Source organism: Ceratotherium simum, chromosome 16, assembly GCF_057802395.1.
Source record: "Ceratotherium simum simum isolate JZ-2026a chromosome 16, ASM5780239v1, whole genome shotgun sequence".
NCBI classification, from domain to species: domain Eukaryota; kingdom Metazoa; phylum Chordata; class Mammalia; order Perissodactyla; family Rhinocerotidae; genus Ceratotherium; species Ceratotherium simum.
This window is the reverse complement of record NC_141915.1, coordinates 46,280,270-46,308,182: the sequence shown is the minus strand read 5'-3', so window position 1 is coordinate 46,308,182 and position 27,913 is coordinate 46,280,270. Positions and strand designations below refer to the sequence as shown.

Below are 27,913 nucleotides of genomic sequence, written 5' to 3'. Positions count from 1 at the left end.
ATCAAGGAAATTCCTTGTGTCAATCACTGGTGAGACAGGGTTACTGTTCCATCCCATGCTTCTGAAGGCCTGTTCCTACCGGGCCTCGATAATCTTGTCATAGTTTCTCCTTATCTCCCAGGAATCCAGAAGAGTCCTTTCCCTTCCAGTGGACAACAGGATAGCTTCAAAAAAGAATCATGGGAGAAGGGGGAGTTGGGAAAGCGTGAATGCATGGATTTAGCAGTGGTAATAGTACTCTCTCTGCAGTATTCTAGACATGGCTCTGAACCGACTTATACAGAAAAAAAATCTTTCATTAGGCTTTTGAAGCATGGTCCTCGGATACTATTCATCTATTTAGATAGGGCAATTCTATATGAAATTGTTCTATATCACATCAATGTATGCTTCTTTCCTATCACCACATATTTAATGAAATGTTCAGATACAAAGTAAAGCAAGGGCCGGCCCCGTGGCTTGGAGGTTGGGTGCGCGCGCTCCGCTGCTGGCGGCCCAGGTTCGGATCCCGGGTGTGCACCAACGCACCCCTTCTCTGGCCATGCTGAGGCCGCGTCCCACATACAGTGACTAGAAGGATGTGCAACTATGACATACAACTATCTACTGGGGCTTTGGGGAAAAAAAGGAGGAGGATTGGCAATGGATGTTGGCTCAGAGCCGGTCTTCCTCGGCAAAAGGAGGATTAGCACGGATGTTAGCTCAGGGCTGATATTCCTCAAAAAAAAAAAAAGAAAGAAAAAGAAAAACAAAGTAAAGCAAAACAATTAGGTAAATTTATTACATTGTTCTCTTATGTGGGCAGCACTGACACCATAATAATAATTCTGGTATAATTATATATTTGTTAGTCATAGACTTATGATGTATTAATCTCCATAAATGATGATAACCTCAATAAAATATGAATAAAAAGGACTGCAATGTAGTAGGAAGGACATGCACTTGACTAGTCTTTTGACCGTAGTTGTAATAACGGCTGAGTTCCTTACTAGACGTAACCCTGGGTAAGTCACTTAATTTGATGTGTTGTCACTGCTAAACATTTTTCTTGATGTTGACCTCTTGCCCCCCCAGAACTCTGCCTGCTGTCTGCTCCTAGATTCCCTTGGATTAACAGGTTTCCCCCACTTCCTGTGACACACAATAATTACCTACTGCTGATCGCCCTAATGTTTAGGGTCTATTTAGGCCTCTACTTAATGATTGCTACTAGACTGTTTCTTACTAAATTGCCTTCTCCACCTCTGATCCTAGGAGTCCCTGGTTTGACCTTTCATTGGGCCACCACTCTAATAGCAATGCTGGATAAAGTCAAATCTACACTTCAAATTTTAGGCAAGCATTCCTAAAAAAAAAAGCAGAGTAAAGAAGCTATTAGCCAATGGTTAGTAATTCTAAAAGGAATATAGCTTGAGAACATAGATTAAAAATTAAAAAGTAATTTATACAATCACAAATGTATGAAATAATATAAAGAAATAAATATGGCCGTAACAGGAATTTTCTGAGGGAGATGGATTTGCATCCAAAAAAGAAATACACAAAGAAAGGACATAATCAAAGATGAAGAGTAGAAAATCCTCTAATTATATTATCAAGAAAGAATCAAGCCCCAGCTGAGAAGAGCTATGTTTTTAAGATAGCAAAATGATTGTTGAGATATTTTAGAATAAAAAGATGGATAAGGGAAGGCCAGATCCAGTGCATGGGAAAGATAATAATAAAAGTAATGATTTTGTTATAAGCTTCCATTTACGAATCAGCAGCTATGATCTAAACTCTGTACTAAGTTCTAATCCATACAATACCCTATGAGGCAGAAATAACAACAATGATATTATAATACAGATAATAAAACATGCTTAGAGTTTATAAGTGACTTGACCAAGGTCAAACAGCTAATAAATGGCAGAGTCAGGGCTTTAACCCAAGTATAATCAACTCCAAAGTTTGCCATGCTTAACAACATCCTGCCTACAAGCAAGAGACACAAAACGATTACTTAACTCTTATTTTCCTCTAATCTTCTCCACTAAGGAAAATTATATTTAAACTAAAAAGGGTAGAATAAACATTAAGAAGTCACAGAAGTCTAAGTTATCAGTAAAAAACATACTCGAAATCCAGGCCCACACAATTTACATTTGAGTTCTAAAAGAACATGAAGACAGGAATATGAAGCTACTAACTGCAGTCTTTGTAAAACGCTGCAGGAAATTAGGAGGGCTGCAAGATTAGAGGGTGGCAAAATATGGATATTAAAGGAAAAATACTCACTAAGAGTCAGTACAGGGACACAAAGAAAAGTAATTCCAAAATAATATCATGTCCATTATGATATGGTTACTATACTAGAAGATAAGGGAAATAACACAGATATAGTACCCTCCTGATGTTGGCCAAGTCCAAAATGAAGTCTCTTAAGCTAGAGAAGAGTAGACATGATGGTGGCTTTCCAGGATAAAAAGAATTGCCACATGAAAGAAGAGATTCATTTATGTCACAGAGCTCTAAAAGGCAGAACTAGGACTAATGGGTGGGAGCAACAGAGAAGATTTCTATTCATGTAAATTACAAAACTGATGCTTAAAACTATTCAACAAAGGAAGAGGCTATGTTACAAAGCAGGAAGCTTGCATTATTGAAAGTTTTCACACAGAAGCCATTGACTATCCACTTAGATTGCTGAGAAAATGAAATTTGTTCACATATATAAAGCACTTAATACTGTCTGGAACATAGAAACAGTTCAATAGACATTATTTATTATAACTATTACTAATATCATTACTTCAAAGTTTAGTAAGACTTCCTCGTAAAATCATCTGAGCCTACTGAATCTCAGGGATCTTTGATTTCTACGGTTACTGGGCTCATCACATTTTTACGCTTACTTGAGTCAATTTTACAGTTGGTTTTCTTCTATTTCATCTAGTTTTTTATGTTGTTTTACTATAAAGCTGCATACTATAGTCCCTTATAATAAAAAAACACTATCATGGGGCCAGCCCGGTGGCGTAGCGGTTGTGTGTGTGAGCTCTGCTTCAGAGGCCCGGGGTTCACAGGTTCAGATCTCGGGCGCGCACCGACGCACTGCTTGTCAAGCCATGCTGCAGCAGTGTCCTATATAAAGTAGAGGAAGATGGGCATTGATGTTAGCCCAGGGCCCATCTTCCTTAGCAAAAAGAGGAGGATTGACATCGGATGTTAGCTCAGGGCTAATCTTCCTCACAAAAAAAGGAAAAAAAAAAACATTATCAGTGGCTATTTCATTTCTTGTTCTATGTGTTGCATACACTATTTATCTTTTCTCTCTCTTCTCTTTTTCACTTTGATCATTCCTGTCAAAGATTTTCTATTCTCTTAGTCTTTTCAATGCACTTGTTTGTGGCTTCACTGATCAAGAATTATTTTTTTAGTTTTATTCATTTCTTCTTTTAATTTCATTGATCTCTTCTTTTATGTTTACTTGTTCTTCTATCTTCCTGAGTTAAATAATTAGTAAATTTACTTTCAGTATTTGTTTTCTGATAAAAGCATTCAAAAATACATACAACATATATATACACACTGGAAAAAAGAATAAATCAATTATATGTATGTGTAAAATCTCCTGAAGATATAAACTATGTTGAATTTCAACTATAACAATTAGGACATTCTAATAATTAAAAACATCAAAAACAATATGAAGTAATTGCCTCTAATTTTATGTTATATTGGTATTGATAGAAGTTATAAAATATGTAATAGAAAAAATAAAATGTCTATGCCTGCAATTTATGAACTAAGGCAAATGTAAAACTAGAAAAATGTTAACATTACCTTTAGGAACCGGAATGATTTCAAGTTACTAAAAGGGCTACTTTTGAAGGAATTCATTTCAACACTTATATTACCACTTTCCTAATAATAAATCATTATAATATAATGGCTAAAAAGATCCTGTACCGTAATAGGTAGTTTGTCCAAGTTACTTGAATTATAAAGTAAAATCACCTACAAAACTATAATATTTGTGCTATTAGATTGGTAAAAATTGCATCAACTTTTAAACTATGAAATACTTCAAATCACCAATACAGATCAATTATTAATCCCCAAGCAGCAAAGTAGCAGTAAGAAGTACATAAAGAATAATATAAAAGAATATATTATCAGTTATTAGCTAATACCACTGACATTACTGAGAAGGCCTACAGAAAATATTAAGACTTGGTATTTAAATGGACTAAGTCATCACTGTTATATTCACACTGCTCACAAATATTCACTAAATTAAGTCTTTTTTTCTGAATATCACTCCGATTGAATCTGTCATTAACAGAGTAGAAAGTATGAAACTATTAAGCCCAAGAGCTATGCAAAGACTACTGTGGCAAACACTATGAAGCTGTTTATTCAGCCTCTTCTAACTTCTGTTTCTATATTACTACGGCTGGAAAGCCAAACATCTACATTTCTAAGATTCCCCGAGTTAAGGTACAGACACGCGACCTAAGTTTTTACCAATCAGATGTACCCTCCCATGCCTTCAACAAGGAAGTGAGAGAATGCCATATGTGGGGAGATCGGATATTCCGGCAAACTCTAAGGTGGAGGCATCTGGTTCCTCTGGGGCAACTGTGATAGAGGCAGTGCTGCTCCTTTAGGATTGTAGGGTGGTAGGAGTTCCTGGCTGCATTGTGCAGGACCTCCTGGAGATTCTGCAAGCTATCATAACCCTTTACTAAATGTCTTTCTGTTTAGACTAGCTGAGACAACTGTTTTCTATGATTGAGATCCTAACCAAATAACTACTAAGAAAAAGAAACTAGTGGGTCAGCTAACTAGCTTACCAGTTAAATTGTACATCAAAGAAAAGAACACATACTAGGAATCTTTTTTTTACACAGATGAAGCCTAATAATAACAGCTTCACAGGAAAATTATAGAAAGCTCTTCGTGGGAATTATCTTCATTTGTAGCATATGCTATAATTTTCCTAGGAAGATTCTATTTTCCTCTAGAAAATATTAGTCTTCGAATGAAAAAAATAATACATTATAGGAGGTAATGACCATTTAGAGAGATACAAGGAGATGGTAAACTGAGTACAAGTTTATAAAGACTTCTTGTAAGTTGGTAGTGACAAAGTACAGTTCTATTGAATAGTACTATGTGGTTTCTTAAAATCTTACATATACTTGGCTAAGTCAAATTAGACCCTAAAATGTACGTGTCTGAGTTCAGAAATTCCTTTACACTACTGATCCCCAACAGAGTAGCATATAAAAAGAACATCCTGGTAAATTCCACAACCAGGTTGACAGGTTAGTGATGTGATTTCTAAGTTCACACCATTAAATCCAAATTAGAAGAGGATGAAGAACTGTAACAGGTAAAAATAGAGTAGTGAAAACTGACAAATGCAATTAAAGGGAAAACAGAAAAACTGTAATGGTTTGGGCACACTTGTGTAGGAGCAAACTGCCATATCTTCAATAGGTCACCTAAGATATATTATAGTCTAGTTCAGTTTTTCATGTTCACAATAACAACTCTAAATCATCAAGAAAAGGTTAGGGCCGGCCCCGTGGCTTAGCGGTTAAGTGCGTGCTCTCCGCTGCCGGCGGCCCGGGTTCGGATCCCGGGTGCGCGCCGAGGCACCACTCCTCCAGCCATGCTGAGGCCGCATCCCACATGCAGCAACTAGAAGGATGTGCAGCTATGACCTACAACTATGTACTGGGGCTTTGGGGGAAAAATAAATAAATAAAATCTTTAAAAAAAAAAAAAAAAAAAAAAGAAAAGGTTAGATTAAGTTCAGCATAGAAGTAAATAAACACATTTTTAAAACGCACTCTTCCAAAATGTTTTTTTAATGATTTAAAGAGACAAACTCTTAATATTAGAGCAAAACAATAACCTAAAGTAACTCCTCAGAGCAGTGGTTCTCAAACTTTAATGAACAAAACAGATTGCTAAAAATAGAGATTCTTAGGCTCTAGCTTTAATGAGACAGAATCTCTGAAGTGGGGTTGATTAGGTAAATTTGGATACTCAGGAAGTTGCATTTTTAAAAGAAGTACTCCTGGTATTTCTAATGCAAGTGGTCTAGAGACCACACAGTGAGAAACACCATCCATGAGCATTTTACATAGGCGAAGATTTTACTATAGTAAAAGTCACAAATTTGATCTCCTCCTTTTTTCTTTTTTTTTTGGTGAGGAAGATCAGCCCTGTGCTAACATCTGCCAATCCTTTTTTTTTTTTTTTGCTGAGGAAGACTGGCCCTGGGCTAACATCCGTGCCCATCTTCCTCCACTTTATGTGGGACGCCGCCACAGCATGGCTTGCCAAGCGGTGCCTCAGTGTGCGACCGGGATCCGAACCGGCGAACCCTGGGCCGCCACAGCGGAGCACGTGCACTTAACTGCTTGCGCCACCGGGCCGACCCCTCTTCTTCTGTTTTTCATGCGTGCATGTGTGTTTTGGAGAGGACGTAAAAAGTCAAAAGAAGTATCAATTATTCAATGTCTGTGTGCTAAGCTGTGTCTACAGGTATCTCATTTAATTTTCTTAGCAACTGTGTGAAGGTAAGTTATTATCACTTATTTGTATTGGAGGAAACTAAAGAAAGCATAAATTAACTAACTTGCTTCACATAACACAACCAGTAAGAGGCAATGTTGGGATTCAACCTAGTTTAACAGCAAAGCCCATTTATTTTCACTATACTTGTGGTTCTCATACTTGAGAAATGGATGAGGAGGCTCAATAGGTGGGCCTTTGGGCTCTTCACTCTTGTTTCAATCCTATAAAAAAGCCACCGCTTGTGCGTTTTGTTACCTGAAGCCAAACGTACTAATATACTGCTCTTCCAAGTGTCAAAATCCTTTGCTTTTTCTATAATAAGGCATAATTTGTGTATGTGTGAGAAAGTCTCCATATACAAATCATCTAATCTAACAGAAATGAAACCATTCATAACAAAAATATAAATGATTTGTCATTTTGGCCCTTTCTCCATTAAAGGACAGTTTGCCATTTTTGCAAACTTACCCTAGTAGTGGTTGAATAAGAGGTAGGAAGACAAGACTACTATATTTCAATGGAATATAGATGGCAATACCACAGCTGCTATAACCAATTCTGCTATAAATAAATACTACAATACTATAAATACTTCCACTCTGTATGAGTGACTTCCATTCCAATATGACAAAAATTAGTAGAACAGAAAATTATTTTCTTGTATACAATCTCTTAGGTTAAGTTCTTATAAAATGTAAAAAGAACAGACAATTATTTGCAAATCCAGTGTGTGTAAACATCACAAAAGGATTCTTTATGATAATATATGTTGACATTTAGGTGTTCAAAATATACATACTGTCAAAGATTCTCTCCCTGACTAAACTTGATCAGGCTCCTCTAAGCCCTCTTTTCCACTACGCCTCATCCTTGGGCCTTATCCTCAAACCTGAAGCCTAGCCCAGTGGTAACAATCCTGCTAAGTCAGTTTAGCGAGAATGCCCCCACCCCTGATATCTGATCCCCCCAGTCCGTCTTCAGCAAGAATCCTGTTAAATTGGTCTTAGCAAGAATCGCTCTACCCTTGATGTCTCCTCTTAGTAACTTTCCATCCACAGCCACCCTCCCCACCTTTCTCCACGGCCATAAATCCGTAGCTGTCTTTAATGTATTCAGAATTGAGCCCAGTTCTATACTAAGGTCTCTTTCCCCCTATTATAATAATTCCTAAACAAAATCTCTTTTTTACCACTTTAACTACTGTCCAGCTCTGATTTTCTGACTCACGATATTGAAATTATCTAAATTGCATTAAGTAATAAACCCCTAACATTCTCTACTTTTGGTTTAGAAGACTAAACCAAAGACAGGGCCAGCAAAAGAAGTAATGGGAGTAAGAGCCCCCTTTTCTCCACTCCTACCACTGAGTAAATCTTGAGTTTACAACAGCATAATCTTTAACCCATAAAACCAGAGAATCTAAATTAGAAACAGTAGTTGAATGAGGTTCAGACCTAGTTTAATTAGTACTATTATTCCAAAGAGCTTCAATGTTTTCATATACATATTCTCTTTTAACCTTAAAAAATATTTGGTAAGATACTTTATCCACATGGAAATTAAAATAGAAATATCTAATGTTAGCATCGATGGAGCTTAGACTACCACATATGTCTACTATATTTTTTTTTTTTTTTTTTTTGTGAGGAGGACCAGCCCTGAGCTAACATCCAATGCCAATCCTCCTCTTTTTTGCTGAGGAAGACTGGCCCTGGGCTAACATCCATGCCCATCCTCCTCTACTTTATATGGGACGCCGCCACAGCATGGCTTAACAAGCGGTGCGTCGGTGCGCACCCGGGATCCAAACCGGTGAACCCCGGGCTGCCGCAGCGGAACGTGCGCACTTAACCGCTTACGCCACCGGGCTGGCCCCTGTCTACTATATTTTTAATCTAACAAAATTCACTATAATACATATTGAATTCTAATATTTTTCCTAAATTGCAAGCTATTTACTCATGCTACAGTATCACGAGTACGCTGAAATAAATCAGACTATGTAGACTAATATAATTTCTAGGCTCTTTATATTTTCAAATTGGCTTTTCAATAATTTTCTCAAGACTATATTTCCATTTAATCCAAGATAAAAATGAGAAGAAAAGTAACACTTATTCAATGTTTATTATATGCTAAGTTGTATGTTTAAGAAATCTTATTTAATCTTCACAGGAACCCTGTATTTTTTTCTAATAACAAAATTCACTAAAGTACATCTTGAATTCTGGTGTTTCCAAAAATTATTCTTATGTGGGGGCCCAGCCCTGTGGTTAAGTTCGCGCCCTTTGCTTCAGTGGCCCAGGGTTCATGGGTTCAGATCCTGGGTGCGGACCTACACAGCCCTTATCAAGCCATGCTGTGGCAGGCGTCCCACATATAAAGTAGAGGAAGATGGGCACAGATGTTAGCCCAGGGCCAATCTTCCTCAGCAAAAAGAGGAGGATTGGCAACAGATGTTAGCTCAGGGCTAATCTTCCTCACCAAAAAAGAAAAAGAAATTATACTTATGTGAAGAACATATCATAAGTACACACAAATATATCAGGCTATCTAGACTAACATTATGTATAGGCTCTTTCTTTTTTTTGGTGAGGAAGATTGGCCCTGAGCTAACATCTGTTGCCAATCTTTCTCTTTTTGGTGAGGAAGATCGGCTCTGAGCTAACATCCGTGCCCTTCTTCCTCCATTTTGTATATGAGACACCACCACAGCGTGGCTTGATGAGCGGTGCGTCGGTCCGTGCCCAGGATTCCAACCTGCGAACCCCGGGCCGCCAAAGCAGAGCACGCAAACTCAACCACTACGCCACTGGGCCCTGTATAGGCTCTTTTTAATGTCAAAATAGCTTTAAGCGATTTCCCAAGGATGTCTCAGAAATAAGTCAACGATTTCATTTCATCTATGATGAAAAAAATACTTTGGCCGTGGCTGACATCTAAAATAACTAGGCTGCAGCATGATTAGATTGCTTATTGTGACTTATTTACCATCTAAACTGGATTGCCACAGGGTCATTCCAATCTATTGGTAGCAAGTACTTTTTGACTCAGGCCAAAATTTTTTTTCCCAGAGACTAGATAAGAATCCATTTGACATCAGTATATAAAGGTTACTCCTCAAAAAAGTAGAGGGACTTACTTAAGGCAATTAAATAAATTACTTGAAGGTCACCTTCCAAAGGCTCAAAACTCTTATTTGATATAGCTGATAGAAAGTCATTCAAATCTCTTTTAAAATTATAATAATAATTGTTGCTAACATTTATTGACCACTTACTCTATGTCAAACACTGTTTTATGAGCTTTACACATACCAACTCATCCAATTCCCTTAACAGTCCTATGAGGTAGATACTATTATTATCCCTGTTTTAGAAACAAGGAAACTGAAGTACAGAGACTTTTAGCAAATTTGTTCAAGTTTCTACAGTTAGGAAATGGCAGTCAGGGTCCATTTTGTTATATTGCCTCATGAGATTTTGGTATTTACACATGGTAAAAAATACAAACACTATGGAAGGGTATACAACAAAATTTATGTCATCCCTCTCTCATTTTTTATTTATTTATTTATTTATTTTGTGAGGAAGATCAGCCCGGAGCTAACATCCATGCCAATCTTCCTCTTTTTGCTGAGGAAGACCAGCCCTGAGCTAACATCTATTGCCAATCCTCCTCCTTTTTTTTTTTCCCTTTTTCTCCCCAAAGCCCCAGTAGATAGTTGTATGTCATAGCTGCACATACATCCTGCTAGCTGCTGTATGTGGGACGCCGCCTCAGCTCGGCCTGACAAGCGGTGCGTCAGTGTGAGCCCAGGATCCGAACTCGGGCTGCTAGTAGCAGAGCGCGCGCACTTAACCGCTAAGCCATGGGGCTGGCTGCCCCCTCCCATTTTTGAGTTAGAGTTATCGTATCTCCACATGACCACCAAATGTATGTGTGTGTGTATGTTTGTATATATAATTTTAAAACACCAATGGATTACTATTACTGATAAATATTTAGAGTTTCATTTTTACTATACAAAGAATACTATATATACACACACACACACACATATATACATTTCAAACTTATTCAAATTTATTTGTAAAATAAACTGTTAGCAATAAAATTGCTGTGTCAAGGACTATGTGCATTACAATTTTGATACATACTGTCAAACTCCCCACAAAAAGTTGCACCAATTTACACCCCTACCAATAGTGTGAATACTCAAAATTCAACTTTTACTAAATTTATAGTGTACATAATAGGCAAACAGTATAAATTTAGTAAGTGTTGAATAAATGAACTATTGGCACTCCTAATTACCTATACTTTAAGAAGTATGCTGAGGGGCTTTATGATATTATGAACAAAAACATCTTGAAAAGAGCACTGAATAAGAAACTAGAGAACTGTGGCAATTCCATTAACACAGATAATTAGGGCCCACAGTGTATCTTTGCACACTCTCTTCCACATCTCCCTCAATGCACAGCAATATCCAACTAAGCCAGCTTGCCCAACCTCTAGGTCTTCTAGTTTCCCTTTACTGGTTAAACCTTTGGCTATATCTTCTGTTACTTGAAATAAAAAAGTCTTAACTGATATACCAGATGCCTTGGGTGAGTTAGTTAACTTCTCTAAAGCTCAATTTTTTCATTGGTATAATGAGACAAATTCTGGAGTTTAAGGGCCTGGATATTAATCTTGGCGCTGACAGCTTCCTAAGTTGTATTACTTCGAACAAAATATTTTAGCTCTGTAACACTTAATTTACTCATTTGTAAAATGGAGACACACATGAAGAATATATGAGCTAACATATATATGTCACACAGTGGGGCATTCAAATGAGAATTATCATTACTATTACTTATTAAAAAGTATGACTTTTAAAACATGCAAAGTTTTAAAGTTCCAAATGGTATCTAATGTTAGAAGCAATTTTTAGAAACTTCTCACCAAATTTAAACCAACTATGTTAACAATAACAGCTAACACATTCTGAGCACTTAATATTTGCCAAATACAGCTTTAAGCAATTATTAAGCAATGTGATCATCAGTGGGTAGACATGACTACCTATGAAGTAGGACGTATTGTTTTCCCCATTTTACAGACAAAGAAACAGAAGCACACAGTAGTGAAGTGACTTTCTCAGAGCTGGAATACAAACTCAAGCAGTATGACCACACAGCCTGTTTCTCTCTTACCTACTTTTATTGTACTAACTTGTTTTGGTATTGAATAAAGCAAGGTATACCTATATATATGTGTGTGTGTATACATATATACACATATATTTAATATATATACACACACATATAACATATATACACACACATATATAACATATAACACACACACACACACATATATAAATTAGTTTTCAAGCTCCAAATTACATGTCTTTATTCTTGAGCAGGTCTTTCCCCATTCTCACTCCCTGAAGACTAAAGATAAGTCAAAGTATTTGGAAATGGAATGGACCTATTTCTGCAAATGGGTCTTATACATCTACCGGAAAGACTAAGCTAAATATGTTAAGAATACAAAGGTTATATAATAATAATGATAGGAAAAAGTTACTCCTCCATTATATTTTACAAGATAAAACAAAAAAAGATTGTTTTTCCACCACTCTATTAGCTTGTTAGAAGCTGAGACAATGACTATGTAAAGATCGGGAAAATATATACAAGGTTAACGAACATGGGATATTCTAGACCCTTATACTCCATTCTTTACTCTTGCCACCAAGAGTCAATTAAAAAGTAAATCAGATCATATTACTTCCCATTCCAGCTCTCCTTACCATGACCCTAAAAACTGGCTTCTGCCTACCTCTTCAACTGTTTTCTACTATCCTCCCCTCTGACTTATTCTGCTGAAGCAACAGTTACTCCCTTCTTTCCATTCCTTGAACACGTCAATGCTGCTTTCTGCTTTAGGATTTCTGTTCTAGCTGTTTTCTCTGCCTAGAATGCTCTGATCCTAGATCTTCCCATGGCTGGCTTCTTTTTGTTATTCAGACCTCAGTTCAAATATCTCCTCCTCTGATTCTCCCTGACCACTCCATAGAAAGAAACGCTACCTCTATCCCAGTCTCCCTCTATCCCATTTCCTATTTTATTACCTTTATAGTACTTGTCATTATCTAAAATTATTTATTTATTGGCTATATGTTTATTCTCAGTCTCCCTTCCAACTGGAATATAAATACCTTGAAGGCAGGGGCCTTAATTACCTATTTCACTACTCTATTAAGTGTGTCTTAGAGCAGTACCTGGCATACTGTAGGCCCTAAATAAATATTTGTTGAATGATTAAGTAAAAAGCACAGAAGAAGAATAAGCAAACTACCTTGACTACAGCAGAAACAGGGGACTAAATATTAGAAAGTCAGAAAGAAAACAGAATAAGATGACTCTTCTGGCCCTACTTATTCAGTTTGATTGGTAATATGAATACAAGGAATATAAGGCACTTGGAAATTTAAATGCATGGAAATGGAAAAATTAGTAAGTGTAGCCCTAATGGTCAGATTAAATTAATGCATTTTGTTAAGAACCATTCTCTGGAGGATTTTCCTTATGGTCAGCTAATCTTTCTCCATTCAATTTTCTTTTTACTTATTTATAACAAAATATAATTAGGAAAGGAACAATAACTGATGAATAATCTACTAAGATTTTTAACTTAAATTTTAAAGTAATTTCATTCCAGGTTAAACCAGAAAATTCTTATCATCTGCTTCACTCGGCAGAAAATTGGCCACAGGAAAATTTTCATGGTATCCTCTTTTAGGAAACAGATTTCTTTCATTCAGAAAATTAAAAATGCACTTTCAATCTTTAAATTCTTCACAATCCTATAGCCCTTCACAATCTCTTCAGCAAATAAAACTATTTGAGAGGATACATATACTTCAAACATTGTAAAATTAAAACTGAATATTTCATACATTAACCAAGTATACCTCTTATTACTGCTTCCCTGTTTCACCTCTGTGAAATCAGGCATGTTATTGACTAAATATTTATTAGTCATTAAATGTATTATCTGTTATTAAATGTATTTATCTTTTAATAAAGGTTGCCTATATTAATTTGAAGTTCAAACTGGGATAGGCAAATGGGACAGGAAAGAGATATCTCCAAAACCTCAGGCAATCCAGCTAACTTCTATAAGGAAACTGAATTTTTCTTGCTATTTCTTCCAACGTGTATGGTAAAATGAAGCACATCACTTGCCAGCCATCAGATTTGATTATTTGTATTTTCAGTAATCTATAATACCTTAAATTGCAAGACAAAGGGGCAATGAAACTTTTATTCAAGCCCAATCACATAAAATTTATCCTATTTTTAGACATCAGAAGGGAATAAGTATTTTAGTAAAATGCTACTAACCTATTTTACTGATTTTTATCTAATGACCCAAATATCAAAGTAGATTCTGACTTAATTATTTAAAGATGCCTAAAAAACAATAAACAATATAAGAGGCATGACTTATGCTTTGTGGAACTACAGAATAAAGAAACACTATTATTTTCATTAAAATTATAAACATAGTAAAAGTTTCATTCAAAATAGACTGAAGAGTCTAAAAATTCTATCTTCTCCTCTCTCCTCTTATTTTCTTTTGAATTGTCACATGATAATCAAACCTCCCTACTGCCTAGCTCAATGCCAGACATACAGGAAGTAGTCAATATATCCTTTGGGAATGATTTAATTTCTTGCCTCCATGCACATAACGCATCAATACCAGTCAACTTACTGACATCAGATATATACTGATAATGTTAAAAGAAATCTAACAAAGTGACCTGGGCTTACATATTTTCATACGTGTATCAATCAACATATTAAAATTTCTTTCCTGAAAAAGTTTAAAAGGACAAAAGTTCATTTAATAAACACACAGTTTCACACCTAACAACTTGATATGAATGGGCAATACACATTGTGAAATCATACGCAAGTCAATGCAAACCACAACTTATGAATTATATAGTAAATATCCTAAGAAGTTGGAAGAATGTATGATGGAGGGAAAAATATCTAAATCAGCTTTTAAAAATAGATATGAAATATACAGATCAGAATTTCAAACAAAAATATGACTGATGTACCTTTGCTGAACTATGAAGCTCCTATTATCCTAAAATTACGATGTCTCCATCTGTTAATCTGACATGAACAAGCTGATAAATGAAATCAGAACAACAGTGTATTCTGGCAAAACTATAAATTTCCTGAAAGCCTACAAAAATATGTCCACAACAGATGGATCATTTAGGAAATAAATACATCAATCTGTCAAACTGAGTATTATTCTAATTCCCAAAATTAAAATCAATAGAAGCTCCACTTTTCAAGAGTCTGTGACATTAGGAAGGCCAAAAAGGAAAAATCTCAAGATGCACGTATACATATCTGATATGACCTAAAGTGTCATTCTCTTAGGTTTCCTGTTAAACATACTAAGTTTAGGTAAAGTCCTTACCAGTTAACTTCTTCACAGGTTGGAGCCGAACACTGATAGACTGATGTGTGAGTAAGGGGGAGGATGGAAGAGAGCGAGACATGCCCTCCATAATCCGAATGTGCTGCATACCTTCACTCACTGGAAGTGGTGGGACGGCGTAGTCTGGCTCAAAAGCAGAGTCGCTTTCTGTGGAGATGCCACCTGTTAAAAGAGGAGGATGGAATAAAAGAGCTGGTGAGAAAAGATTCTTCCTTCTCTATTAAAATTTATCTTTTAGGATGATTCAGAACAGCATATAGTGATATTGATTTTCACTGTGAAAAGCCAAATAAGGTATTTTTCACACATACATTCATTTCTTTACTTACTGGGTACTTAACTCCAGGTCTAGCACCAGAAAATTTGAACATGGGTAAAACAGGGTTCCTCCCTGTAAAGGGCTGACTGTCTCATGAATGATGCAGTCATATAAAAAAAATAATTATAGTACAATGCAGTAAGTGTTACAATTAGAACAACAGTCTTCAATTTTTTTCCTTGATAAGACAAACATGAAAGAAGATATTCACCTTGATAATCCAATATGTGTAACTGCTAGTAGGATCACTGTAACTCTTTCTTACTTGCCTTCTCCAAGAAAGTACATGAAAATACAAGTGGGTAAGACTGACACTATATAGTGATCTTTGAATCTGCTCTAACATTTTAAAAAGAGTAAATTATATGCTGTTTACTTCCACTTCTACTTCTGGTAATGGCAGATTATGTACGTCAGCCCAACTTTTCCCTAAGAAAAATTAGAACTATATATATCTTAAAATCTTCCTGAAGGCACTGGAGAGTTAATAGCATGACGAAGAATTACAAAGACAAGACTGAAGCCTGGCATTTGGGGCTACTTTTTACTTAATGGCATCTGAGAGGCTAAGGACTTACTGAGAGTTAACAGAGCTAGGAGGACAGATATGGGAACGCAGGGAGAACCAAGTTGTAAAGGGGCAGCTGGTAAAACTCCAACACTTTTGTTTGGAAGCACAAAGGGCTACACTCTAGGAGTAAGTATGAATCAAAACTAGACTGGCCTTTACACGACTGAAGCTCAGCTCCAAATGTCTAACACAAAACTAAATTAAGGCAATCTTGGATCGCTAGTGCCTGCCAAAAATACACATAAATCTTCTTAGAGGAAGATAACATCATCATAGGTCTCCAATTATTTCCACAATTTTTCATATATAACATCTGGTCCTTAACTAACAATAACAAAGAGATAAGATACCATAAAAAAGTAAATCAGAAAGATCATGCAAAAGAAGTAGTCTCACAGGGGATACAGATTATGGAATGAGGCACAGAATTTAAAGTAGTGTGCTTAACATAAAAAGATTAAAATACTTAGGAATAAATTTAACCAAGGAGGTAAAAGATCTACACACTGAAAACTATAAGGCATTGATGAAAGAAATTGAAGATGACACAAATAAATGCAAAGACATCCTGTGTTCAGGGACTGAAAGAGTTAATATTGTTAAAATGTCCATACCACCCAAAGTGATGCACAGACTCAATGCAATCCCTATGAAAATTCCAATAGCATTTTTCACAGAAATAGAAAAAACAATCCTAAAATTTGTACGGAACCACAAAAGACCTTGAATACCTAAAGTAATCAAGTAATCTTGATCAAGAAGAACAAAGCTAGAGGCATCACACTTCTGATTTCAAGTTATATCACAAAGCTATAGTAATCAAAACAATTTGGTATGAGTATAAAAAACAGATACATAGACCAATGGAACAGAATAGCGATCCTAGAAATAAAGCCACACATATACGGTCAACTGATCTTCGACAAGGGTGCCAAGAATACACAATGGGAAAAGGATAGTTCCTTCAATAAATAGCGTTAGGAAAACTGGATAGCCATATGTAAAAAAAAAAAAAATGGAATTGGATCCTTATCTCACACCATATAGAAAGATCAACTGAAAATGGGTTAAAGACTTAAACATAAGATCTGAAATCATAAAACTGCTAGAAGAAAACATAGGGGAAAAGCTGCTCAAAACTGGTCTTGGCAATCTTTTTTTGGATTTAACATCAAAAGCAAAGGCAAAAAAAGCAAAAATGAACAAGTGAGACTACATCAAACTAAAAGGTTTCTGCACAGTAAAGGAAACCATCAACAAAATGAAAAGGCAACTATGGAATGGGTGAAAATATCTGAAAACCATATATTCAATAAGGAGTTAAAATAAAAAATATACAAGGAGTCATATTCAATAGCAAAAAAACAAATAACCTAATTAAAGAATGGGTGAAAATGGGCCAGCCCCGCGGCTTAGCAGTTAAGTGCACACGCTCCGCTACTGGTGGCCCGGGTTTGGATCCCGGGCGTGCACCGACGCACCCCTTCTCCGGCCATGCTGAGGCCGTGTCCCACATACAGGAACTAGAAGGATGTGCAGCTATGACATACAACTGTCTACTGGGGCTTTGGGGAAAAAATAAATAAATAAATAAAATTATAAAATAAAATTAAAAAAAGTTTTAAAGATTGGGTGAAGGAACTGAACAAAGATTTTTCCAAGGAAGACATACAAATGGCCAACAGGTACATGAAAAGATGTTCAACATCACTAATCTTTAGGAAAATGCAAATCAAAACCACAATGAGATATCATGTCACACCTATCAGGGCAGCTATTATCAAAAGGTCAAAAGATAACAAGTGTTGGTAATGATGTGGAGAAAAAGGGAACCCTTGTACACTGTTGACGGGAATGTAAATTGGTACAGTCATTATGGAAAACAGTATGGAGCTGCTTCCAAAAAATTAAAAATAGAACTATCATATGATCCAGGAATCCTACTTCTGAGTACATATCAAAAGGAAATAAAATTACTATCTCAAAGAGATACTTGCACTCTCATGTTAATTGCAGCATTATTCACAGTAGCCACGATATGGAAACCACCTCAGTGTCTGTGGATGGATGGATAAAGAAAATGTGATTTTATATACACATATATACATACACACACAGGAATGTTATTCAGCCTAAAAAAGAAGGAAATCCTGCCACTTGTAACAGCATGGATGAACCTGAAGGACATTATGCTAAGTGAAACAAGCTAGACACAGAAAGACAAATGCTACATAAGCTCACTTATAAGTGGAATCTAAAAAATAAAGTTGAACTCATATTAACAGAGTAGAAAGGTGGTTTCCAGGGGTTGGAGGTGGGGGAAAAAGGGAGATGTTGGTCAAAGGGTATAAACTTTCAGTTGCTAGATGAATAAGTTCTGGAGACCTAATGTATGGCATTGTGACTACAGCTAATAATAATATATTGTATACTTGAAATCTGCTAAGAGAGTAGATCTCAAGTGTTCTCACTAAAAAAAAAAAAACAAAAACAAAGGGGAAGTATGTGAAGTGATGGATCTCTTAATGAGCTTGATTGTGGTAATCATTTCACAATGTATACATTTATCAAAACATCATGTTGTACACCTTAAATAAATACAATTTGTATTTGTCAATCATATCTCAATAAAGCTGGGGAAAAAAGAGGAGGAAATTTAAAAAACGAGCACATAATCTTACATGAAATGATGATAATGTGGTCTAAACTGAGAACTAAGATTAAATCAAGTGTCTCACCTAAGGTTCCCAATTGTGTTACAATTGTAATTTCATCATATGTAATTCTAATTCACTTAAAAAAGTGCTGTGGTATGTCATGTATTATAATTTAATCAGTCTCTTGTTAATGGCCACTTATGCAGTTCTTTCTGCAGCATTTCTGTAGATCCTAGATATAGAATTACTAGGTCAAAAGTACTGAGAGTTTCTATTGAGAAATACTGACCAAATGCTGTATTAAAAGCCTGTGTCATGTTGCATGTAAAAAAAAAAAAAAGTAGCATGCTCAATATTTGAAAAAAATAAAAGTTTAGAATTTTGGCAATGAATTAAAATTATGAAAATAAAAACTCAATAGATGGATTGAAAAAGATTAGACACAGATGAACAGAGAATTAGTAAACTAGAAGATAAAACATTTGTGCACCAAAGGACACTATCAAGAGAGTGAAAAGATGACCCTTAGAGTGGGAGAAAATATTTGCAAATCATGTATCTGATAAGAGTCTAGAATCCAGAATATATAAAGAGCTCCTACAACTCAACAATAAAAGACAAACAATGCAATTTAAATAAACAGGCAAAAGACCAGAATAGATATTTCTCTAAAGAAGATATACAAATGGACAATAAGCACATGAAAAGATACTCAACATAATTAGTCAATATGGAAATGCAAATCAAAGCTACAATGAGATACTAGTTCACACCCACTAGGATGGCTATTTAAAAAAAACAAAACAAAAAATGGACAACAAAAAAGTGTTGGTGAGGATGTGAAGAATTATTCATAATAGCCAAAAAGTGGAAACAACTCAAATGTCTTTAACTGGTGAATGGATAAACAAAACGTGATATATCTACACAACAGAATATTATTTAGCAATAAAAAGAATGAAGGCCTGGTTCATGCTACAATATTGATAAATCTTGAAAACATTATGCTACATGACAGAAGCCAGACACAAAAGGCCACGTTATAAGATTCCATTTATATGAAATGTTCGGAACAGACAAATCCAGAGAGAAAGTAGACTAGGGGCTGCCAGGACTACCAGGAGGGAGGAATAGGGAATGATTGCTTAATAGGTACAGGACTTCCTTTTGGGGTGATGGATCAGTGATTGTTCCACAACACTGTAAATATACTAAAAGCCACTAAATTGTAAATTTTAAAATGGTTAAAATGGTGAATTTTACGTCAACAAAAAAATTTACATAGAAATTTAGCACCTACTCACAAATTTACTAAAACCAGAAGCCTAGTAATCATTCTTAATTTCTTCCTGACACATCTCTTTGCAACAAATCCATTAGCAGTTCTGCAAATTATCAACCTAAAATAGATTTCAAATCTGCCATGTTCTCTCCATTTCTCCTACCACTACTATAGTCTAGATCACTATTATCTTTCCCCTAAACTTCTGTTGGTAAAAATCTAGGATTTATTCCTTATCCTTGGATTTTAGAAATTTTACCAGGGTATGTCTTAACTTTTTTCTTCTCATTAGTCTCTAGGTCTTTTCTTTTACTATGTTGACTAATTCTCTTCTAATTGTTCTTTTTTCTCTTTCTGGAACTGTGATCAGATGGATACTGCATCTCTTAGACCTATTTTTCAAGTCTCCTTCTCTCATAACAGATTTCTAATCTCTGGGCTTTCATGAAGAGACTTGAAACTGATTAATATGGAATTACAGTATTTTACAGGCTTACAAACAAAGAGGCATGCCATTAGTGCAATTCCCTAACTGAGGAATCTTTTTATTGAGAATAATCAGCATTAGATTTTTTTAAAGCAATATATCTAAGAAGAATGCATTTGATTTAGTGAAGCACTTCTTTTTACTTGAAATGTTCCAATGTTAAAACTTAGCTGATAATTTTATTTTTTTTTTATTTTTTATTTTTTGTGTTCCAATAAAATTAGCTGATAATTTTAGAATCTAATAATACTCCTTAAGGAATAGTACTGCAATTAGTCCAGTCTGGATGTCCTAGTTTACTTTTCTGCTTAAAAATATTTTCCTCCATCTTCTCTGTCCTATAAATTGTGCTTGAACTCATTGTAGCTACAGAGAAAAAAACTAAAAATACATGTTTCAAGTAAAGAAAAGTACTGGAAAGCATTCACAGAATTTGATGATATTAGTCAGTTTTTCTTGGATAACTAGCAACCTCAAAATCTCAGTAGTCTATAACAACATTTACTTTTATGCTCATGAGCCTGCAGATTGACTGTAGGTCAGCTGATCTAGGTTGGGCTAACAGGTTCAGAACCACTCGATGTGTCTTTGATATTGGGCCTAGTCACTGGAGAGGCAGTGAATATGTGGGACATGCTCTTCTCAGGGTAGATCACAGGGGTGCAGGAGGCCAAGTCAAATCAGAGGAGCATATTTAAGACCTCTGTTCACTAGCGTTTCACTTGGCCCACTGCAGTGGCAACTACTGAAAAGATACATAGCAAAAGGAATGGATGTGTAATTTCATAACAGGAAGGAAGTGAAAAATTGGGAATCCAACTTACTATGCATGTAAGATAATATTTACTGGTACACCAAATTAGTCAATCTTCATTTTCTACCTTTTCTTTTCCCTACCACTTTTCCTGCTTCAATCAACCAAATGGCTAAAATCAAAAACCAAAATGCAAACAACAATAAACAAACACATAGGGACAGAGATTGGATTGGTGGTTACCAGAGGGGAAGGGGGGAGGGAGGAGGGTGAAAGGGATAATTCGGCACATGTGTGTGGTGATGGGTTGTAATTAGTATTTTGGTGGTGAACATGATGTAATCTATGCAGAAATAGAAGTACAATGATGTACACCTGAAATTTTTACAATGTTATAAACCAATGTTACTGCAATAAACAAAAAATTAAAAAAAAAAAACAAAAAAACAAAAAACCAAAATGCTAACAAAACCAAGTGCTGGGAAGAATCAACTAGAACTCTTATATATTGCTGGTGAGAATACAAAATGGTATGCAACTTTGGGATACAGTTTGGCAGTTTAAATATAAACTCACCATATGACCCAGCAATCCAATATCCAGACATTTACCCAAAAGAAATGAAGACACATGCCCCCCCACCACACATATTCAAACAGCAGACTTATTCATAATCTCTAAAAACTGGAAACTACTCAAATGTCAATCAACTGGTGAATGGACAAATTGTGTGATATACATACAATGGAATATTACTCAGCAATGAAACAGAATAAACTAATGAAATATGCAAAAAAAAAAAAAATCCAAAAAATAGATGACTCTCAAAAGCATTAAACCTTAAGAAGCCAGAATCAAAAGGCTACATACTGTATGGTTTCATTTAAAGAATATTCTGAAAATACTATTTTAACAGAAAACAGATCAGTAGTTGCCAAGGATTAGGGGTGGGGGAAAGGGACTGACTACAAAAGGGCATGACATAACTTTATATGATGATGGAAATTTCCTTGATTTTAGTGGTAGTTACATGACCATATATGTTAGTAAAAATTCACGGTACTATACACTTAAGAGGGGCAAATTTTACTGTATATAAATTAAACTTCAATAAACCTGAGTTTTAAAAAACCCTACAGTTCTGTGTGTGTGTGTGTGTGTGTGTGTGTGTGTGTGTTTGTGTAAGGAAGATCAGCCCTGAGCTAATTCCGAAGTCAATCCTCCTTTTTTTGCTGAGGAAGATTGGCCGTGGGCTAACATCTGTGCCCATCTTCCTCTACTTTATACGGGACACCATCACAGCATGGCTTGACAAGCAGTGAACCGATCTGTGCCCAGGATCCAAACTTGTGAACCCCAGGCCACCGAAGTGGAGCACATGAACTTAACCACTACGCCACTGGGCCAGCCCCCCAAAAAACCTTACAGTTCTTTATGACAATATACTAAGTGTATACTTGTGATTTGCAAACTTTTCTGATTGCAAGTTTTATTTCAATGAAAGTCTATTCTTAAAAGTACACAGAAAAAAATAATAGCATAGGTGATTAACTGGCCCCCAAAACAAACATAGGCATGTCAAACATAATATACGTAATAACAATGCATAACCTGTCAAAGGGTTTTCATACTTCTGAAACAGAGGGGTTTGGCCTGAATTATTCTTAATGTCCTTTCAAGGCAAAGTTTATACCACCAAGTCTGCAACATTCTCACAAGTTCATGTATTAATCAAAAATGAGGCAGAGAAAGTTTAATAACTAAAATAGGATCACACAGTCAATTAGCAGCAGAAGACAATTAGAACCCAAAATTCTTACCATAGTCTATAAATCCCTACACGATCTGGCCCCACCTAGTCAATTCTCAGACCTCATCACACCTCCGAACTTCTCTGACATCATCGTTTCCCACTTTCCCCCTCAATTCACAATGCTTCAGTCACAATGGCCTTTCAGTTCCTTGACCTGGCCAAATTTATTCTCAACTTATGGCCTTTGCCTGTTTCTTACGCCTAAAATGCTTAGTCCTAGTATCTTAGCAAAGCTGGCTCTCCTTTGTCTTAAAATGGTCCTAGCTCAAATGTCAGCTCCTCAGAAAGGCCTACTAGGACTAATTTAAAGTTACCACCCACTCTTTTCCCCACCTCTTATTCTCTATCACATAATCTTATTTTATTTTCTTGACAGTATTTATCATGCCCTGAAATTACCTGGTTCTTTTATTTGTCTCACTCCTCTAGAATAAAAGCATAACAGTAGGGATTTCCTCTCATGTGTTTATTGTTCATGCCCCTTGGCCTGATTGAGACCTGGGTACCGAGGTAGCCCCTGGGTACGGGTGGCACAGCTGACTTAGGCCTCCAGTCTTCTGTGGGGGCCCAGCTCTGGCCCTTCCGTCTGCCTGGGATGCTCTGCCCTAGGGTCTCCTGTCAGTGTTTCTTCTCACAATCCCAGTCTCAGCACAGAAAGAACATCTTTCTGGGGCCGGCCCCGTGGCTTAGCGGTTAAGTGCGCGCGCTCCACTATTGGTGGCCCGGGTTCGGATCCCGGGCGCGCACCGACACACCGCTTCTCCAGCCACGCTGAGGCCGCGTCTCACATACAGCAACTAGAAGGATGTGCAACTATGACATACAACTATCTACAGGGGCTTTGGGAGAGGGAAAAAAAAAAGGAAGGAGGATTGGCAATAGATGTTAGCTCAGAGCCAGTCTTCCTCAGCAAAAAGAGGAAGATTAGCATGGACGTTAGCTCAGGGCTGATCTTCCTCTCTCTCTCTCTCTCTCTCTCTCTCACACACACACACACACACAAAAGAACATCTTTCCTTACAGAGTCTTTAACCCACTGGCTGGGATCTCCAGACACAGCTGAAGAAAAGTAGCGATAGCAGGCATCAGGGAGGGAAAACTTCCAGCTTTTCACTATACTCTATACATGAATGAGAGGCAAACAGAAGTGAATCTTAGATAAATTCTATGAATGTAATCTATATGGAAAAGCATTCAGAAGGAGCACTAATCTTATTATGCAGGAGAGGAATCACAGAGGAGAGACAAATCATGAATGTAAGGATTCTAAGAAAGCCTTCAATAACCATTATTCCCTTTAAAGACATGGGAGAATTCAAAATGAAGAGAAATCCTTCAAATAATTTCAGAGCAGGAGAGCATCTGGTATATAGTCATCCCCAAAATACATATAAGATGGCACACCGGAGACAAGCTCTATTAATGTAATCAGTGTGGAAAACTCTTCAGAAACATCTCTAGTCTTGTGGCGCACGAGAGAATACACACTAGGCAGAAACTCTATGAAAAAGACTACAGGAAAGCCTTCAGCAGGATCATTCATTTTACTTATTTTTTATTTTTTATTTTATTTTTTTCTCCCCAAAGCCCCAGTAGATAGTTGTATGTCATAGTTGTACATTCTTCTAGTTGCTGTATGTGGGATGCGGCCTCAGCATGGCCGGAGAAGCGGTGCGTCGGTGTGCACCCGGGATCTGAACCCGGGCCGCCAGTAGCGGAGCGCACGCACTTAACCACTAAGCCGTGGGGCCAGCCCCATTTTACTTCTTAACAGAGCATCTACACTGGGGAAAAACTCTACAGATGTAGTGACATCTGTAGAGAAAAAGCCTTCAGTGGGAATATTAAGCCCACAATGCCTATGTGAATACACGCAGGAGAGAAACACTGTGACTATAATAAATTCAAAAAAGACTTCAACAGGAACTTTAACTTTACTGAACACATATGAGTACATCCTGAGAAGAAAGTCTATGAATGCAGTGACTGTGGGGAGGTTTTCAGAAGTCACTCATCCGATGGGAAAAATGTAAGCACATACACAGAAGAGAAACCTACGTGTAATAAACATGGGAAAGGCTTCAATGATCTCTCTTGCCTTTACAGACATATGAGAATTCACACTGGAGAGAAACCTGATGAATATATACCATGTGGGAAAGCCTTCAGCCCAAAATAGTCTCGTGTTCTACGTAAGAGAATTAATACAAAGAATCAAATCATATGAGTGTTTTACAAATATCAGTAAAGATATATATTTGAAAAACAGGATTAGGTTCCAGTTTCAGGAAAGATGAAATAAGCATATCCACTTTTATAAACCCTTGAAAGGATGCATAGAGCTCATTTCCAGTTTCCTAAGAGGGAGGGGAAAAAAATCAACTGAGACACACTGGTGAAGTTCACAGTTCAGGGGTACAGACTTACCAAAAGACTGAGATCTAATCATAGGACTACAGAATGATTCATTTCCCCCATACCTTATCATTATATTACTATTTGCCACAGTTCATTTTACCCAGTACATCAATGTCCACCTTTCAGCAGAAACTTACAAAGCATACTAAATGGCAAAAAACATAGTTTGAAGAGACAGAACATGCATCAGAACCAGACCCAGATATGGCAGGGATGTTGGAATTATCAGACTGTGAATTTAAAAAAATGAAATACCTGGGTATAATTCTAACAAAATATGTACAAGATCTATATGAGGAAAATTACAAAACCCTGATTACAGAAATCAAAGAAGATCTAAACAGATGGAGAGATATTTCATGTTCATGGAAAGAATCAATATTGTCAAAATGTCAGTTCTTCCCAAATTGATCTAATAGGTTTAATGCAATCCCAATCAAATTCCAAGAAGTTATTTTGTTGATATTGACAAACTGATTCTAAAGTTTATATGGAAAAGCAAAAGACCCAGAATAGCCAATTCAATATTTAAAAGGGAAGAACAAAGATGGAGGACTGACACTACTGAACTTCAATACTTACTGTAAAGCTACAGCAATCAAGGCAGTGTGATACTGATGAAAGAATAGACAATAGATCAATAGAACAGAATAGAGAGCCCAGAAAAAGACCCACATAAATATAGTCAACTGATCTTTGACAAAGGAGCAAAGGCAATGCATTGGAGAAAAGATAGTCTTTTCAACAAATGGTGCTGGGACAACTGGACACCCACACTCAAAAAAATAAATCTAGACACAGACCTTATACCATTCACAAAAAAATTAACTCAAAATGGATCATACACCTAAATGTAATATGAAAAACTATAAAACTCCCAGAAGATAACATAGGAGAAAATCTAGATGACCTTGGGCATGACAGTGACTTTTTAGATACAACCCCAAAGGTCTGATCCATGAAAAAAAGAATTAATAAGCTAGACTTTATTAAAATTTAAAACTTCTGCTCTGTGAAAGACACTGTCAAGAGAATGAGAAGACAAGCCTCAGACTGAGAGAAAATATATGCAAAAGACATATCTGATAAAGGGCTGTTATCCAAAATACACAAACTCAACAGCAAGAAAATGAAAAACATGGTTAAAACACAGGCACAAACAAGTGTTGCAGAGGATGTAGAGAAAAGAGAACATTTGTACATTGTTGGTGGGATTGTAAATTCGTGCAGCCACTATGCAGCTATATTTACAGTAGCCAAGATATGGAAACAACGTAAGTGTCCACTGATGGATGAACGGATAAAGATGATGGCTATGTGCGTGTGTGTGTGTGTGCGCGTGTATTTTATATATATATATAGTGTATATACTGTTTGTATATATACATGTGGTGTGTATATATACACATATACACATATATATACACACACACACCATATATATATATTCTATATATATATCTATACACACACATACATATATATATACACACACACAACAGAAAACTACTCAGCCATGAAAAGAACAAAATCTTGCCACTTGCAACAACATGAATGGACCCCCTGAGGGTATTATGCTAAGTGAAATAAATCAGAAGGAGAAAGACAAATACTGCATGATTTCAATCACATGGAATCTTATAAAAAAACACAAACGACAACAAAACAAAAACAAACTCACAGATATAGAGAACAGATCGGTGGTTACCAGAGAGGAAGGATGTTAGAAGGTGGGTGAAAGGGGTGGAGCGGGTCAATTGTAGCGCAATGGATGGCAAGTAGACTTGTGGAGATGATTACTTTGTAGTGTATACAGAAGTAGAATTATAATGTTGTACATCTGAAACTTATATAATAATTTAAAAAATGGGCAAAAGATCTGGACACCCCACTAAAGAATATATACAGATGGCAAATGAGCACCTGAAAAGATGCTCAACATCATGTCATTAGGGAATTAAAAATTAAAACAACAGTGAGATACCACTACACACCTATTAGAATGGCCAAAACCCAAAACACTGACAACCAAATGCTGGCAAGGATGTGGAGCAACAGGAAATTGCATTCATTGCTGGTGAGAATGCAAAACACTACAGCTACTTTAGAAGTGGCTTACAAAACTAAATATACTCCTACCTTGCAATCCAGTAATCGTGTTCCTTGGTACTTACCCAAATGAGCTGAAAACTTATATCCACACAAAACCTGCACATGGATGTCTATAGCAGTTTTATTCATAATTGTCAAAAGTTGGAAGCAACCAAGATTCCCTTCAGTAAGTGAATGGATAAACTGTGGTACATCTAGACAATGGAATATTATTCAGCACTAAAAAGAAATGAGCTATCAAGCCATTAGAAGACATGGAGGAACCTTAAACGCACATTACTTAGTGAAAGAAGCCAACTGGAAAAGGGTACATACTGTATGAGTCCAACTGTATGACATTCTGGAAAAGGCAAAACTATGGAAACAGTAAAAAGATCAGTGGTTTCCAGAGATTG

General features: G+C 36.3%; 1 protein-coding gene across 8 annotated transcripts in view; it reads right to left on the bottom strand.

Annotated features, from left to right (window-relative positions):
• Nucleotides 1-27,913, bottom strand: part of TANC2 (tetratricopeptide repeat, ankyrin repeat and coiled-coil containing 2) — a 402,214-nt gene that overhangs the window by 233,285 nt on the left and 141,016 nt on the right. For 4 of the 8 annotated variants that reach the window (XM_087441368.1, XM_087441370.1, XM_087441371.1 and 1 more), the window contains exon 4: nt 15,085-15,267. In XM_087441368.1, coding sequence (XP_087297494.1) covers nt 15,085-15,267 — 183 coding nt within the window. Of the gene's footprint in view, nt 1-15,084; nt 15,268-27,913 lie in introns of those variants that run through there. The other 4 variants (XM_087441372.1, XM_087441373.1, XM_087441374.1 and 1 more) reach the window with 3 other exon arrangements.